Below are 17,401 nucleotides of genomic sequence, written 5' to 3'. Positions count from 1 at the left end.
AGATGTTTGAATAAATAACTTAATTAACGATTTGTTAATAAGAAAGGACAAGAACAATTAAATTTAATGTTTGACAATCCTTTATCACATATCCTTATTGCAAAATCTACGATTGGATTATATTATGGATAGATTAACTCTATAAAATTGACATTATTCATCTCAAATCATTTGATATATCTATGAGTTACATAAAATCAACTTCTCATGATTTTTTTTTATCAAACGCACTAATTTTGATTTATCTTATTGACTATTAAATAATTTCGCTTAATGTTTTTTTTCTTTTTTATAGATACAACTTATGTGATGATCATCTTCAATCCAACGGTAAATTTTATAATATGAATATACAATAAAAAATTATGAGTAATATCATAATATTAAGTTTGACACTATCCCAAAAAATTAATAAAATAAAGATAAATTTCACAGAAACTAATCAATCTATTGAGAAAAACTTATAAAAATAAACAAATAGCAAATCTGAATGTTTTTGTAAAATCTGAATGTATCATTTATCATCTCTATAATTTCTTTCAAGTATTTGTAAAATGTTGATAAAAATTCTTTCAAACACATGCGTTTCTCTTAAACATAATTTGATTGAGGAATACTATATCACGTAAGAATAATTCGGTAGCTGGTTATAATAACATATGTAAAAACATGAGTTTCAACTTGATATTTTCTACTTTTTCACGAGTCCGGCCATTATGTTATTTAACAAAAAATAATGAAGGAACATTATCATGATATTTTAATTTTTAAAATGTTAATTTTTTTTGTTGAGACAATTAAAATGTTATTCCAACTAACCATGCATATTTTTATACTAAATTATAATTAAAAATTGAATCCCAATCAATTAATTAATTAAATATGTACCATTTTAAAACATTTTAATTTCCACTTGAATGCTAGTTATCCAATCCAATCATAACTATAGAAGATAAGAAATAGTGTGATTCTGACTCATTTCATGACACCAACAACGAAATGGGTTTCAGTTTAACACAAACCCCTCACACCAATCTTCAACTCCAATTCCACTCTCTATTTTCTTCAAAACCATTTCTCTCTTTGAAATTTCATCAAACATGTCGAGTTCAACCAAAACGCAGCGTTCCGAAGCTTCGCGCTCAATCTGAAAATGGTGCTGCGGTCCTTACTTCTGAGGAGGAGAAGAAGCTCGATGCTAGTAATTATGGAAGACAGTACTTCCCTCTTGCTGCTGTTGTTGGCCAAGTATGCTGGATTATATTCATTTTTAAAAAGTTTAATTAGATTAGTTTGCATAAACGATGCATTAATTTGTTTATTTCAAGAAATGATAGAAGAGGATAGAAAAATGGTGGATAGATGATAATTAATTATGCGAATGTGAGTTGATTTTTTTGGCTTCTATTAAATTAAAGGATGAATTTTGCAAATTGTTGTTGTAATGCAGGATGCTATTAAAACTGCTCTTTTACTTGGGGCTACTGACCCTAGGATTGGAGGGATTGCTATATCAGGAAGGCGTGGAACTGCTAAAACCATAATGGCACGTGGAATGCACGCAATACTTCCGCCTATTGAAGTAGTAGAAGGTTCCATAGCCAATTCAGATCCGTCGTGCCCAGAAGAGTAAGGTCACTCGTTTCTTCCTTTTTTGAGAAAAATGTTAGTCAGTTTGGAGAATTGAGAAATAAATAAAATAACTTTACAAGTTTAAGGTGGCATGTTGTCTTATTACAACATAAAAGTAGATAAGAGCTCAAGGGCGTAAGGCGTAATACATTGACATTATAATATCATGGGTTGAGTACTTGAGTTTATTCATACTTTCTCAATGGAGCATGATTTGATCATGCATAGTTGATGATGTAGGAACATTGTTAATTGGTTTCATTAAATAAGTAACTGTAAATTTGTTTGATGTAAATTTGTTTGATGATGTAGTAACACTGTTAATTGGTTTTATTAAATAAGCAATTGTAAATTTGTGTGTCATCTTTTAGATATACATTTTTTTTTTTTGATAAAGCTAAAAAATTCAATAAATGTTTTCAGGTGCAGCCTGAACCTCATACAAAAAGTTTCAGAAACAAAAAGAAACAAACCCTCCTAAAACAGCAAGGAGGGAAGAAAAACAGTAGTTAGAACCAGTAATAACATATCCCAAATTTTTTGTGCTGTGTTCCTCTTTTTTTCTGCTGAAGAATTAATAAATTGATTTCAAGTAACCATGATTCACATCACATCTTTGTAATTGGGATGAAGCAATCTTTGTTGGTCCCCTTTCTTATGTTTACCTTTAAGTCATTGTTTTGAAAGCTGTCTCAATTTAAGAGTAATATTTGTAGGTGGGAAGATGATCTTGCCCAACGCGTGGAATATGATTCTGATGGAAATATTAAAACTCGTATTGTCAAATCTCCCTTTGTTCAGGTACTATTCAGAGAATAAGCTTTCCATAATGTGATTAAGTTCTAGCATTGAAGATTCATTATGTTAATTACTATTTGTGAAGGAATTATTTTTCTATAAAGCATCATAAATTTGTTTATGCTTCAGATTCCTCTTGGAGTCACAGAGGACAGACTCATTGGATCAGTTGATGTTGAAGAGTCTGTGAAGACTGGCACAACTGTTTACCAACCAGGCCTACTTGCTGAAGCTCATAGAGGTGTTCTATATGTTGATGAAATTAATCTTTTGGATGAGGGTATCAGTAATTTGCTCCTTAATGTATTGACTGAAGGAGTAAATATTGTTGAAAGAGAGGGAATCAGCTTTAGGCACCCCTGCAGGCCCCTTCTGATTGCTACCTATAACCCTGACGAGGGTTCTGTTCGTGAACATCTGCTAGATCGCATTGCAATTAATTTGAGGTACTGCTGTAATCCACAATGTTGCTCCTTCAGGATTCTTTATTTTCCTCCCTTTACAAGATAGGCCCAAGATCTAGTGTGGCGATGAGGCAAATAAGCTACAAAATTTCATACAACAACAACCAACCCTTATCCCACTGAGTGGGGTTGGAAGCTACAAAATTTCAGATTAAAAATGTCTTGAATCATTATTTTTAAAATACACCAAAACTGTCCTCAAGTGATGAAAATTCTTTCACTTTCCCTGTGCCTTCATTTCCTGCTCCCATTTCTTCCATATTTGTCTCCTCATCTCTCTCTCTCTCTCTCTCTCTCTCTCTCTCTCTCTCACACACACACACACAGACACACACTCTCTCTCTCTCTCTCTCTCTCTCTCTCTCTCTCTCCCCCTCCCGGAAACAACAGCTGGTTCATTGCCAATTTTTACTTTTAGCATTTACAATTTGGCATCTGACATGGTAAGAAAAACCAATTGAAGAACTTTTTAAGCCGTCATAATTTTATAAACTATAAAAAATGATTGAGTGGTTAAAAAAACCCTGACCTAATACTTAGTTAATTAGATGAGTTATCAAAATTTGACCATCTCTCTTATTTCTAATTATACACCCCTCTGCAGTGCAGATCTTCCAATGAGTTTTGAAAACCGTGTTGCAGCTGTTGGAATTGCGACAGAATTTCAGGATAACTGTGGCGAAGTATTTAAAACGGTTGATGAGGATACAGACAATGCAAAGACACAGGTACGCCTAGGAGGGTAATAAAAATCATATTGGAAAAGTGAAGAACAGATAGGAAACACTAGGATTTTTATTGCATATCAATCTCCTTCCTGAATCGGAATCAGGATGATTGCAAAATCACAAGGGAGGATAGAAGAACACGAGTTATAGATAGTTACGCATAACCCCAAAAAATTGGAGAGTCCTCGCAAACTTTGCACCAATTGTTTGCACTAAATCCAATCGGATCTCTACTATTTCCTCTTACTATCTATACATTGTTGTTTCTGTATTTCTCCTCTAATTTGGTTGTGATCTCTAATAACTGTTAACACAGTAATCATTAACTTGAACTGGCCCCGGTTTTCACAATAGAAATTATCCAAAATTCTGTTCCCCCTGCTCATCCTTATTCTGCCTACGAAACACGTTTTTAACGTGGGTTCTGCCGACAAGAAAACCTGTAAAGAAGAGCAGCCTGAAGCCCTATGAACGCAATAAATAAAATCACTTAAACTAAAGAGTTACAAGCCACTGTAAGATTGTAAGCATAATGCATAAGTTCACAGTCCTAGTGTCATTACCACAATGTAAATGACGGTTAAGATAGATGGTGAGGACCTACATAATTTTATCCAAATCGGGTTTTCAGGTCAAGTCCCAGAGGCAAACAATGCAGTTGAGTCTCCCAGCTGAGACTTTGTAAACTTTACCACGAAATTACTAATTTTACCATATATATGTTGTCTTGGTATCTGCTTTTTAAATTCCTTTTGTCTATTTTATTTTGGTCTTTTGCTATATAGTTAAATGAACTTCCTAGTTGACAGCTTTTATTTCACAATATAGGCTTTTCTATGTAGATTGACAGCAACAGTTCTATGACTTGATATTTATGAAATGCAGATCATCTTGGCTAGAGAGTATCTCAAGGATGTTACTATTGGCAAAGAACAATTAAAATACCTGGTTCTTGAGGCTTTACGAGGTGGTGTCCAGGTACATGCTCTGCAACAAGTCCTAGGTTTCAGGAGAAGTATTTTATATAGTTAATCTGATATACGCTACATATATCCATTGATTGTGAATTTTTGGTCAATTCTTTTTGTTTCTTAAGAGAAGTAATTTTTCTACCGTCTAATGAAGTAAATCACCAAACAGATGTCTTATTCTTCTATTATATCCAAATCTCTTTTTGTTTGAGAGGGCATCTAAATCTCTCGTTATCTTGATCTCCCTCTGCCTCTAACTATCTCATTTACTAACTGTGTTTAGGAGATTATGTGTGCCATATAAATTTTGAAAACGCAAGAAATATCGTTTATTAGTGAGACCAAAGAAAGGCTATAGTTTTAAAGGAAATATTCTGGATTCTCTCTCTCTCATATATATATATATATATATATATATATATAATCCTGCCAAGGCCGGTCCCAAGCCCGGATAAAAGGAGAGGGTTGTGTTAGGCCTCGACAGCCAAAGTAAAACTTTGTCGAATCTCTATGACATGGACCAAATGCAAAATAGCGTGAATGCTAGGTCGTTGCCCGGAAGCAACGCGTTGTATGGCTCGAGTACAGTGTCAAATGAGCAAGAGCCGCTGCATCACCACCTGGATGTAGTGAAAATTAAGCAAGGGTTCCCGCATCTTCGTGAACGGGTGCGGGTAAAGAAGCTAGTTCATGAGAATAGGATTCGTTTTGGAACTTGAAATATAGGTACACTTACAGGAAAATCTATCTATGGAAGTAGTAGACACAATGACTAGGAGGAAGATCAATTTCATGTGCCTACAAGAAACTAAGCGGGTGGGGAAAAAGGCGAAAGAATTAGATAGTTCAGGATTTAAGCTTTGGTATACTGGTGAAGTTAGATCGAGAAATGGGGTAGGCATCTTTGTGGATAAGGAGTGGAAGAAAGATATTGTAGATGTTAAAAGGATAGGAGATCGGATTATAGCCCTAAAGATTGTAGTGGAACAAGACACCTTTAATGTAATTAGCGCTTATGCACCTCAGGTAGGGTTAGAAGCACACCTTAAAGTGAAGTTTTGGGAGGAGCTAGAAGGCTTAATTCAGGATATCCCGTTAGGAGAAAGATTTTTCTAGGAGGGGATTTAAATGGGCATGTAGGGAGTGTTTCGAGAGGTTTCGAGGGTTTGCATGGGGGGTATGGTCTCGGGGAGATTAATGCGGAGGGTAAATCCATCTTAGATGTTTCATCGGCTTTTGATCTTACTATAGCTAATACTTGTTTCAGGATGGAAAAGAGAGGAGCATCTTATCACTTTCAAGAGTGGGGTCTCATGTTCTCATGTAGATTTCTTTCTTATTAGGAAATCCGACAGGAAGATTTGTTTGGACTGTAAAGTCATACCTGGAGTGAGCTTAACTACCCAACATAGAGTGATGGTGATGGATGAAAGGGTAAAGAGGAGGGCTAAGAGAAGAAGTCAAAATGGGGCTCCGCGAATCAAGTGGCGACATTTAAAGGGTGAAAAACTAAGGATATTCCAACACAAGATATTAGAGGGAGACTTCAGGCTACCACGTGGAAGTGCAAATGATATGTGGGAGAGGATGGCACATGAGATTAAAAAGGTAGCAAAAGAGACGTTGGGAAAATCTCGAGGTTTTGGACCTAGTGGTAAAGAATCTTGGTGGTGGAATGACAGTGTTCAGAGTAAAGTTCGGATCAAAAGAGATTGTTTTAAAGATTGGTCTAGGTGTAAAAATGTCGAAACTTGAGATAAATATAAGATAGCTAGGAAAGAGGCTAAGAAGGCGGTGAGCGAAGCGAGAACTCAAGCTTTTGAAGGATTATACCAATCTTTAGGTACCAAGGAGGGAGAGAAATCTATATATAAGCTTGCTAAGGGACGAGAAAGAAAGACAAGAGATTTGGACCAAGTAAAGTGTATTAAGGATGAAGAGGGTAAAATTTTGGTTCAGGAAAGAGATATTAAGGGTAGATGGAAGAAGTATTTTCACAACCTATTTAATGAAGGATATGAGATCTTACCAGACTAACAAGTTAGACATCGGAGAGGAGGACCGAATCTATAATTATTATCGTCGGATTCAAGAGCACGAGGTTAGAGAAGCGTTGAAAAGGATGAGTAGTGGCAAGGCAGTTGGGCCGGACAACATACCTATCCAAGTGTGGAAGAGTCTTGGCGATAGAGGGATTGTGTGGCTCACAGACCCTTTTAACGACATTATGAGGACGAAGAAAATGTCGGACGAGTGGAGAAGAAGCACTTTAATTCCAATCTATAAGAACAAGGGGGACATACAAAATTGCGCGAATTATAGGGGAATTAAGCTAACGAGTCATACCATGAAGTTATGGGAAAGGGTGATCGAAAGAAGACTAAGAAAGGAGACTCGAGTTACGGATAACCAATTTGGTTTTATGCCTGGGAGGTCGACTATGGAAGCAATCTACTTACTTCGACGCGGGATGGAGCGATATCGGACGGATAAAAAAGACTTGCACTTAATTTTCATTGATTTGGAAAAGGCGTATGATAGAGTACCGAGAGAGATTTTGTGGCAAGCCCTAGAGAAATAAGGGGTTAGGATTGCCTATATCATGGCTATCAAGGATATGTATGAGGGAGCTTCGACTAGTGTGAGGACGCATGATGAGACTACCGAAGATTTTCCCACAACAATAGGATTGCACCAAGGGTCAACCCTAAGTCCTTATCTTTTTACTTTAGTTTTGGATGTATTGACGGAACACATCCAAGAGTTAGCACCGAGATGTATGCTTTTTGCAGATGATGTAGTCTTGGTGGGTGAGTCAAGGGAGGAAGTGAACGGGAGGCTAGAGAGCTGGAGGCAAGCCTTAGAAGCGTATGGATTCCGCTTGAGTAGAAGCAAGACAGAGTACATGGAATGTAACTTCAGCGGAAGGAGAAGCAGTTCTACCTTGGAGGTGAAAGTTGGAGATCATATCATACCCCAAGTTACACGGTTTAAATATCTTGGGTCCTTCGTACAAAATGACAGAGAAATAGAAGCAGATGTAAGCCATCGTATTCAAGTTGGGTGGTTGAAATGAAGAAGAGCCTCAGGTGTTTTGTGCAATAAGAAAGTACCACTTAAGTTGAAAGGAAAGTTCTATCGGACAGCAGTCCGACCGGCGTTGTTGTATGGTACGGAGTGTTGGGCGGTTAAGAGTCAACATGAGAATTAAGTAAGTGTAGCAGAGATGAGGATGTTGCGTTGGATGAGTTGTAAGACTAGACAAGATAGGATTAGGAATGACAACATTAGAGAGAGAGTGGGGGTAACACCTACAGTAGAAAAGTTGGTAGACAATAGGCTTAGATGGTTTGGGCATGTAGAGAGAAGACCCGTAGATGCCGTGGTAAGAAGAGTAGATCAAATGGAGGAGAGTCAAGTTAAAAGAGGTAGAGGAAGACCTAGGATAACTATTAGAGAAACCATTAGAAAAGGATTTAGAGGTCAATGAGTTGGATCCAAATTTGGTGTATGATAGAATACTATGGCGTCATTTGATTCATGTAGCCAACCCCACTTAGTGGGATAAGGCTTGATTGTTGTTATAAATATATATATTGACTCCAAGACTGAGTCTCTAGACTACTCCAAATCCTTGCCTCGGTTTAAAGTTTATTTTATTTGCTCCTCACGCGAACCACCTTAGGCTTCCTTCCTCTTAAACACATTCTCAATTTTTTTGTTTGTTTAATTCCCAAAAAAATTGAACCTGTTGTGGCCGTTCCCAAGCGGAACTCCATCTATGATTTGAAATCAAATTGCTACGTTGCCAATCATAGTGGTCATCTCTCAATTTTTGGTTCTATATAATTCGTAACCTTGAAATCTGCAATCCACAGGTTTTGAATTTCACAATCATCACAGGCAGTGGCGGTTCTACATCTGTCAATACTCAAAACACAATAATTAAAAAAAAAAAAAGAATTGATATCGTTGGAAAAAATCCAGAAATTCTAACATGAACGGATCAATGCAAAACCTAAAAAGAATGAAGTGATATCCTTGGAAAAAATAAAATGATATTGAAAATTGAAATGGGAATATTGAAAATCAAAAGCATTGGCAGAGAGAGGACGACTTTTGGTTGTCGAAGCCACGAAACGTACTGGAGTTTCAAAGGATTGAAACTCATAGATGCAATGCTCAAGAGTTTTGGAAGGAGTAGAAAAACAATACCTTAGGGATTATTAGTAATTAATCTTAGCCATTAATTATTATTTAAAGAGTAAATTATACTCCCCTTCCCTAAGAGAAACTTGAATTACACTCCCCTCCCCTCTTATGTTAAAATAAAGAGTAAATTATACTCCCCTCCCTATTTATTACAATTCTTGAAACACACAACTGCTAACACACAATGTAACTGCATAACTACCTAACTAAGAGACCACCCTAACCTGCCTGGTTCTCCTATGATATTTATTAATTACGCGTGGTCTAACACAAGGCTCTTCTTTCTCTAAAACTGTTACGTGCTTTAGCATTACTTGTGAGTATATTTGATGTCATCATATTTGTTACAGTGTATAGTGAGAAAGAGGAATAACTATGCAGTATAATAGAGAATAGAGATTTCAGTGCAATGTATACTTTAAAATTTGACTTGGTGATACCATGGAAGAGTTTAAACAAAAGTTTGAAACATAAGTGACATGAAAATTTTCAATCTATAAATACTCCATTTAACAGAAAAAGTTCATCACTCGTCAGAGCTGATATCCTTTGCCGCATGGTCTGATAATTTTAAGTACTTGTTATGAACTGCAGGGACACAGAGCTGAGCTGTATGCTGCTCGTGTTGCTAAGTGCTTAGCTGCTCTGGAGGGACGTGAAAAGGTTTACGCGGATGACCTTAAAAAAGCCGTAAGCTTTCTTTGAAATTTAAATGCTGCCTCTACGGTTCTTATAGTCTCCTCCTAGGAACATAACCACTATGCGTCAATAGTTTGAAGTATGGAGGTTTTTCCATGCCTTTCCTATCATCCATGAACACTTAGTGGTCAATAATTAGCTCGTGTCCCACACATTTAAAATATAAATTTGTCTAGTTACTTTAATTTGTTTCAAATAAATGTGATGTAGCTAAATACTTGCCACTAATTGTTTTTAGTCCTGACAGCCTGTTAAAAAGGAAGGGTGAAAAAATAATATCCTTGAGTTATACATCCAAAAGATTCATAATTTGATTTTGCTGTTATATTGAAACATTTGCAAAATTATTGATACTTTGTTTAAATATAATTTTATTTCCTCGGCCTTCTGTTTTCGAGCTTTGTGATATTCTGTTTCTGTGAAGTGAAAAGAATATAAAGTTTTAAAAGAAATTTATTCGAGCTGAAATAATTTTCCACTCTAAAATTATTATCTCTACAAATCACAGCATCTTTGATTAATTGGACAACAATTTGATCCTTAATTGTCTATATTATAATGAAGAATAGAAATTCAATATTCTTTGACTTAATTTAAAGGTTTTTTCTTTGTTCTAGAAGGAGACTGAGATGCTGAAGTATAGGGTTTTATCCTGGTTTTAGCTCTACCTCTATGTATCTCTCTACGCGCGAGTGAGTTTGTGTGCGTGCGTGAAAGAGAGAGAGAGAGACTCGCTGTGAATAGTATAATCAAACTTGATCTCGGTCAGGCCCTTTATATGTATTTATGCTCAAGAATTTTGATTAAGTACAAGAACCACTGTGAATGGTGTAATCAAACTTGATCTCAGCCCAATAATACTCATCACGTAGTTGTCGTTGCTACTTTTCAAAATTAAAGAGTCCATCTGATAAATTGTTTGTCGTATATTTTGTAATTCAGGTAGAATTGGTCATTCTCCCCCGGTCAATTGTTACTGATAATCCACCTGAGCAACAAAATCAGCCACCTCCGCCTCCACCGCCTCCACAAAACCAAGAATCCAATGAAGAACAGAATGAAGAAGAAGACAAAGAGGAAGAAGAAGAGGAGGAGGTTAAGTTGTATAATCTTTCAAAATGTTAAATCAAAATTTGAGGACAGTTTCTTTATGAAAGTAATAAAATTTTGCTCATTCACAGCAGAGTATTAACCATGTCAAGTACAGTGGGTTTCCTATCTTTTGAAATGAATGTTTATATATGGACTTATTTGTGTAACTTGTTACTGAAAAATGAATAGGATTGTTCGGCAACAGTTCTGAAGTTTAAACATCCACCTCACCGTACCTATATAATTTGTATATTCTCTTTCTGAACAGGATGACAAGGATGAAGAGAAGGAAGAACAGCAAGAACAATTACCTGAAGAATTTATCTTTGATGCTGAAGGGGGCTTGGTGGATGAAAAACTTCTCTTCTTTGCCCAACAAGCACAGAGGCGCCGTGGGAAGGCTGGAAGGGCAAAAAATGTTATATTTTCGGAGGACAGAGGCCGATATATCAAGCCAATGCTTCCAAAGGTACTCCTCACCCCATTCGTTTGTTATACGGCTACAACTGAAAGATAAAACATCAAATATATTTAGCTGGTTTGCAGTTTATAATTTTTTCTTGGAAGTTCGGTGAGCGCCAATCGGGTATAAAATCAAATGTTTTGATCGATTCATATCAACTTGTATATATGTCACGGCATTCTAATCGAAGCATGTTTACAATGCCCGTTAAGTAATTATCTTTGATGATCAAAACTATTTCACTTTCGTTACAAGTTCTCGTTGAATGTTTTTCCCCCGCTAAATGAAGCTACTGTTTGCAGGGTCCTGTAAAGAGATTAGCAGTTGATGCAACCCTTAGAGCTGCTGCACCTTATCAAAAGTTGCGAAGGGAAAAAGACACTGAAAACCGTAGAAAAGTATTTGTTGAAAAAACTGACATGAGGGCAAAGAGAATGGCACGTAAAGCAGGAGCATTGGTACATATGTTATCTCACTTCAGAATTTGCATTTACAGTAATTAATTATAATAATAATAATATAATAATAATAATAATAATAATAATAATAATAATATTATTATTATTTAGAATTATTTTACTATATAACCTCTAATCTTCCCCGATCTTCATCCTATCTATTCTAAAATATTCTCAACTTTCCTTAGTGTCCTTTAATCCTTCTCTTAAAATCTCTACCCTCATCAGTCTTGATCACTATAATTTTCTAAACTTTTAAGGATGCATAGCTGTTAATGTATATGAAGTTAACAATTGTTACATCAAACTCTAAATATCGTTGATGTTGACATTATGCAATTTTTTTTAGACTCTTAGTGTCTTACTGTCTATACAATTTATTATTAGTAATTAATCCATTCTGTTTTTACATCCATATTGTTCCTGACTAATTAATTTTGCATCAAAGACCTTTATTTTACTTGGCTTGTATGGAATATAATATAAATCTCCAGTTTGCTCTGACAATACTTACTGCAGAAATATTGAATTGTTTGTCAGCAAGCTTTTATACTATCTTTTAAAAAATAACCTTAATTATTGTAGGTGATATTTGTGGTTGATGCCAGTGGAAGCATGGCATTGAACAGGATGCAGAATGCAAAAGGTGCAGCACTTAAGCTTCTGGCAGAAAGTTATACAAGCAGGGATCAGGTTCGTAATTTTTAACATTCATTGTTTGTTTCTTTATAATTTACTGTTAACAAAAATGAGGCTATATATTATGTCAGAGATTACATGTGCCCATCCACTATTTGGGTTTTGTATAAGAATTATCAGACAGAACTTGAAAAAATAAATTTTTCATCATTCAAATACGGCATATATACCCACCTAAGGAGAACAGTTACTTTGTCACCTGAGAACTCAAGCAGTTTATAAATTATAACTATTCTTTATTTCCTTGGGTGTGCATAAGTTGGTACCTGTTATTTTCAGAGGTTACAGATATGTATATTTGTATATTTGCTAATCCATGAACCAGAATCACTGTATTAGAAAAGAACAATGACAATAAGTTCGATTTGTTTATATGATTCATTATATACACCTAACCTTAACACATCAGAGTTTAAGTCGTGATATTTGTTGGACTAAACATAAAAGAAGATTCATGATATTATTAATAATAATTACTATTCTGGTTAAATAGGTATCAATAATTCCTTTCCGTGGAGATTCAGCTGAAGTTCTTCTGCCACCTTCTAGATCGATTGCAATGGCTAGGAAACGTCTTGAAAGGCTTCCGTGTGGTGGAGGGTCACCCCTTGCCCATGGTCTTACCACGGTATGCAGATCTTTAGCATCCCATGTTTAGTATAGTAATATAGTATTTAAAATTTAAACAAACACAAGTTCTACTGAGGTCAAATGTAGAAAGCAACGTTATTCTGAACCTGTTTTTAATATTTTTAATGATGATTTCCAACTATTGACATGTTTAAGGAATTGACATTACCACTTATTTGCAAATGACAATGGCAGTAAACTCAAAGCAGTAGAGAGATGGACAATGTCAGTTTAGATCTTTGCTTATATTGTCTTTTCTGATTAAGAAATGTTAAAATCAGTTTGGTCTTTTATGAATCAGAAGTTGACTTTGTCCCTCAATATTTCTTTTGCTGAATCTTAAACTTATTTTTCTGAAAATGTCTAGGCTGTTAGGGTTGGATTAAATGCAGAGAAAAGTGGCGATGTTGGACGTATAATGATTGTTGCAATCACTGATGGCCGAGCCAACATATCTTTAAAAAGGTCAACTGACCCTGAAGCTGCTGCCGCTACTGATGCCCCTAAACCTACATCACAAGAATTGAAGGTACGGCTAAGCTTTGTAATCAGACACATTTTGACGTCCAAATGAGATAAACCATCTCCTTAGTAACCAAATAAACAAATATAAACCTATAAACTTTCATTTCATGTATGGTGGGTAGCTATTTATGGGTAGAAGCCATTTATATTGAATTCAAGACAAGTAATACAATTACTGTACAACCAACATCATTCCTTTGAGGTTCCAATATCTATTTTTACCACTTCGAGAGGTTTGTCAACATATTCGACGCTACACATTTTGTTGTCTTCTTAATCTCCTTTTTTAAGGGGAAAAATTGTTATGTTTTATCCTTTTTTTTTTTTTTTGAATAAGCATTACTTTCATTTCATAGTCTTCCTAAATCTGCATAAATTCACAGGATTTTAATATTACATGCTCAATTCCAATTCTGTCAGTCTGAACTAACTACGGACTCGTTTTAATGAAGGATGAAATTCTTGAAGTGGCTGGGAAGATATATAAATCAGGAATGTCTCTCCTTGTCATCGACACTGAAAACAAGTTTGTCTCGACAGGTTTCGCGAAGGAGATTGCTAGAGTTGCTCAAGGTTTGTGCAGTGCTATTTTACTGAATAAACGTGTTTAGTTTTGATATAGAAGAAAATTATGTTCATAAATTTTTTACTGCAGGGAAGTATTATTATTTGCCAAATGCTTCGGATGCTGTTGTCTCGATGGCAACAAGGGAAGCATTATCAGCTTTGAAGAGCTCATAAAACTGAATGAGAAGCAACCAAGCTTGACACCTTCCCCTCCCAATTTTTTTACATAATGTTATTGTAAATTGCGCAACTATAAATGACTGGTGGGAAGAAAGCATATTCAAACCGTAATTAATCAGATTTTGTTTAATTTGTGACTGAGATTTGATGCAAGTATAGATTTTCCTAACTTGTCCTCAAAAGTCATGGTCACTAATTGTGAGGAGGGTTGAGCAGTCTGGATAAGTTTATAGGTTTAAGTCCTTTTGTCATTATGGAGTAAAAAGTGTTCAGTTATCCATAAACAAACAAAAGCGTTCTAGAAATAAGATTCCAAAATTGGGTATATGGACTAAAGAGTATTGGAAAAAAGTGCAAGAGCATGTTTGAAACACTTCCCAAAAACTCTTTTTTAGTTTTTAAAAACTTGAAAATTAAAAACTTTTTTGTTAAATTATTTTTAAAATTACAGTTTTGGAAACTATTTTAATTTTTAATTTTGAGGACTAAAACTAAAACATAAAAAGATAAATATTGTGAGAAGAAGACTTATATTTCAAAAACTGAAAACAAAAACTATTTCAAACAGAAATCTCTGTTTTTTTTTTCTTTTCTTCTTCTTATAAACCCCTTCTTTAGTCCCCATAAGTGCAGCATTTTATCTTGATAAATCTGAGAGTCGGGTGAACTCATTAAAAGGATACAACTATATTAAAGTGATTTTTTATAAAATAATTTCTATGAAGGACATTAAAAATTGAGAAACACAAGGGTATGATTGAAATATTAATTTTTATAAGATATCTTTAATCGAAAATACCTCCATCTTATTTTCTCTCATGTAAAAAAAAAAAAAATCTATTTTTTAAGAATTTAGGGTCTGTTTGTTTTAGATTTAAAAAAATTGATTTTTATTTGTATTTCTAAAAATGGATATTTTAGAAATTTATTCAAAAATAGTAGAAGTTATTTCAAACTCATTTAACATAAGTTAAAAAAAAAAAAAAAGATTTTGGCATTCACTAGCTTAAATATTCATTGTTAGAGATTTCAAATGGTAAAAATCATATATTTTGTCAAAGTGACATCTTTCAAAAATGATTTTTATGAAAAGCTATTTGAAATAGTTCTATTTTTTTTAGAGTTTGTCAAAATTTTAATCCCTCAAAAGTTTTCCATCTTCACTTTGGTCACAAACTCATTTTTCGAACTTATATTATTGAATAAAATTTTACAAAAAAGTTGATAAGTTTAAGGATGGTGGGTTGACAAAACATTCTGAATTGCTGCATAAATTAAAAACATTAAACATTAATCATTTTTATTTGTTGAGAGAATCTTGGATTTATTGTCGTGGAAATTGCATATAGGATCAACCAAAACCCTTGTTTTGAAACGTCTCTCCTCCTATATATATATATTTCCTTCTTTACGCTACAGCCGTACTCATATCCAGATTGATGATGATTTCGTCGTCAAAGATGGTAACAACGGAGAAAACCCTAACCCTAACATCACAGTCACCTTCACTGAACGTACAGCTTCTGCCCACCCTTCCATTCGACCTCATTCCAGAAATCCTGTGTTGGCTACCCGTGATATTCCTCCTTCGATTCCGTTCTGTCTGTAAGTCGTGGAATTCTCTAATCTCCTCCGATCTCAAGTTCGCTAAGAAACAACACTTTTGCATGTCAACCACCCGCCGTCTTCACTTTGTAAGCCACGCCAGCTACTCAAACAAGTACACTTTCACCTCTTACCCGATAGACTTCCTTAACATAAGAATAAGAAAAAGAAAAAGAAAAAGAAAAAGGAAAGAAAGAATAAAAGCCACCAACCTGAACCTCACAAGGTTTGAGTATTTTTCAACAGGTGGAAATTATGCTATGGCCAGCTCAGATCACTTCGTTGGCTCTTGCAATGGCATCATTTGTATTGCCAACCATTATACAGGCTTAGTTATATTGTGTAACCCTTCTATTAGAACAATCAAGGAGTTGCCACTTTTTGAAAAGCCTTCAAAAGTGTACTCCAACAATATGACGTTTGGTTTTGGCTATGATTCTTTTAGAGATACTTACAAGGTGGTTGTTGGTTTGCGATATCAAATACAAGATAGTAATGGTAATTACATTCACAAGATAGAAGTGAAGGTTCATACATTGGATACCAATATTTGGAAAAGTATTCAAGACTTTCCATACGGTGTTGGCCCTATTGATCTACAACCAGGAAAATTTGTAAGTAGTGCAATTAATTGGTTGTGCTCTGATGAAATCCAACTAAGAAATCCAAGCTTTATTGTTTCATATGATTTGGGGAAAGAGTCTTATCAAAAGATTCTTCCTCCCAATTATGGTGGGGTAGATGTGTGTAAATTGTGGACCTTGGACGTGTTGAGGGATTGCCTGTGCGCAACTTCCGGTGATAATGTTTGGGCTATGAAGGATGTTTGGATTATGAAGGAGTATGGAAATGTAGGGTCTTGGATTAAACTGTACACAATAGATTCTAGTAAATATCACATCGAGGCGGTACATATTTTTGAGAATGATCAAGTGTTGGTGAAGATTTGCCCGCATTCAAAGATATTTGTCTACAATTCTAGGAATTGTACTTTCAAGTGTGGTAATTTTGAAAGGATCCCGGAAATTTGTGTTGAGAGTTTGATATCATCTTGTTTTTAATATCTGAACGTAGATGTGGTGCTACGTCACTTAAGCATGAGACTCAACGGCAACATATATGTTTGCTTCCCTTTATATTATTTACTTTGTACTTGATTTGATTGCGAGTGACTTCTGGAATTATTTTCAATTAATAGTTGATTGATTTTACAGCTTGAGAAATTGATGGTTTTCCATATTTTTTTGTTTTTTTGTTTTTTGGGTTCTTGTTATTACATTTTATATAGTTTTATATGTGGTTTGTCATTGGATTGTCTGGGATCCTAATCAGTCTGTAAATGTTTTTCACAAGACACTATTGTATTTTTGAAATGTCTGCTCAAGGATGCACCAATTTTATAATGTTTTACTTATATTGTACAATACATTATGAACTTGAGAAAAACAAATTTTTTAATGCATGCAGTTCTTCGTGAAGGTTAGGATAACATTGAAAGATATCACAATGGTAATAGGAGTGTTACTACTCAGATTTATTGGGAGCTAGCTCCATTTTTCACCCATTTTAATTGATTTCAGCAAAGTTTAAGAACATTCGTATTTATAAAATTAATGATAAAACAAGTTAAATTGCAAATGGATGAACTTTTGTAAGAAAAGTAATGGCCACGTAAGTT

General features: G+C 34.8%; 2 protein-coding genes across 2 annotated transcripts; both read left to right on the top strand.

Annotated features, from left to right (window-relative positions):
* The first annotated feature begins 928 nt into the window (after positions 1–928).
* On the top strand, positions 929–14,287 carry LOC11427480 (magnesium-chelatase subunit ChlD, chloroplastic). The gene is made up of 15 exons (XM_003610923.4): positions 929–1,248; positions 1,451–1,629; positions 2,349–2,433; positions 2,560–2,876; positions 3,499–3,622; positions 4,508–4,600; positions 9,400–9,495; positions 10,447–10,599; positions 10,865–11,065; positions 11,362–11,517; positions 12,103–12,210; positions 12,710–12,844; positions 13,214–13,375; positions 13,824–13,944; positions 14,027–14,287. Exons 1-15 carry the CDS (start codon positions 1,000–1,002, stop codon positions 14,110–14,112), a joined length of 2,265 nt encoding a protein of 754 aa, XP_003610971.1. The 5' UTR covers positions 929–999; the 3' UTR covers positions 14,113–14,287.
* A 1,696-nt stretch (positions 14,288–15,983) lies between these two features.
* Positions 15,984–16,784, top strand: LOC11439980 (F-box/kelch-repeat protein At3g23880). Its single transcript, XM_003610922.3, has one exon. It carries the CDS (start codon positions 15,984–15,986, stop codon positions 16,782–16,784), a length of 801 nt encoding a protein of 266 aa, XP_003610970.3.
* Positions 16,785–17,401: the final 617 nt, after the last annotated feature.

Source organism: Medicago truncatula, chromosome 5, assembly GCF_003473485.1.
Source record: "Medicago truncatula cultivar Jemalong A17 chromosome 5, MtrunA17r5.0-ANR, whole genome shotgun sequence".
Taxonomy (NCBI): domain Eukaryota; kingdom Viridiplantae; phylum Streptophyta; class Magnoliopsida; order Fabales; family Fabaceae; genus Medicago; species Medicago truncatula.
The sequence above is the reverse complement of the archived record's forward strand: the minus strand, read 5'-3'. Positions and strand labels throughout refer to the sequence as shown.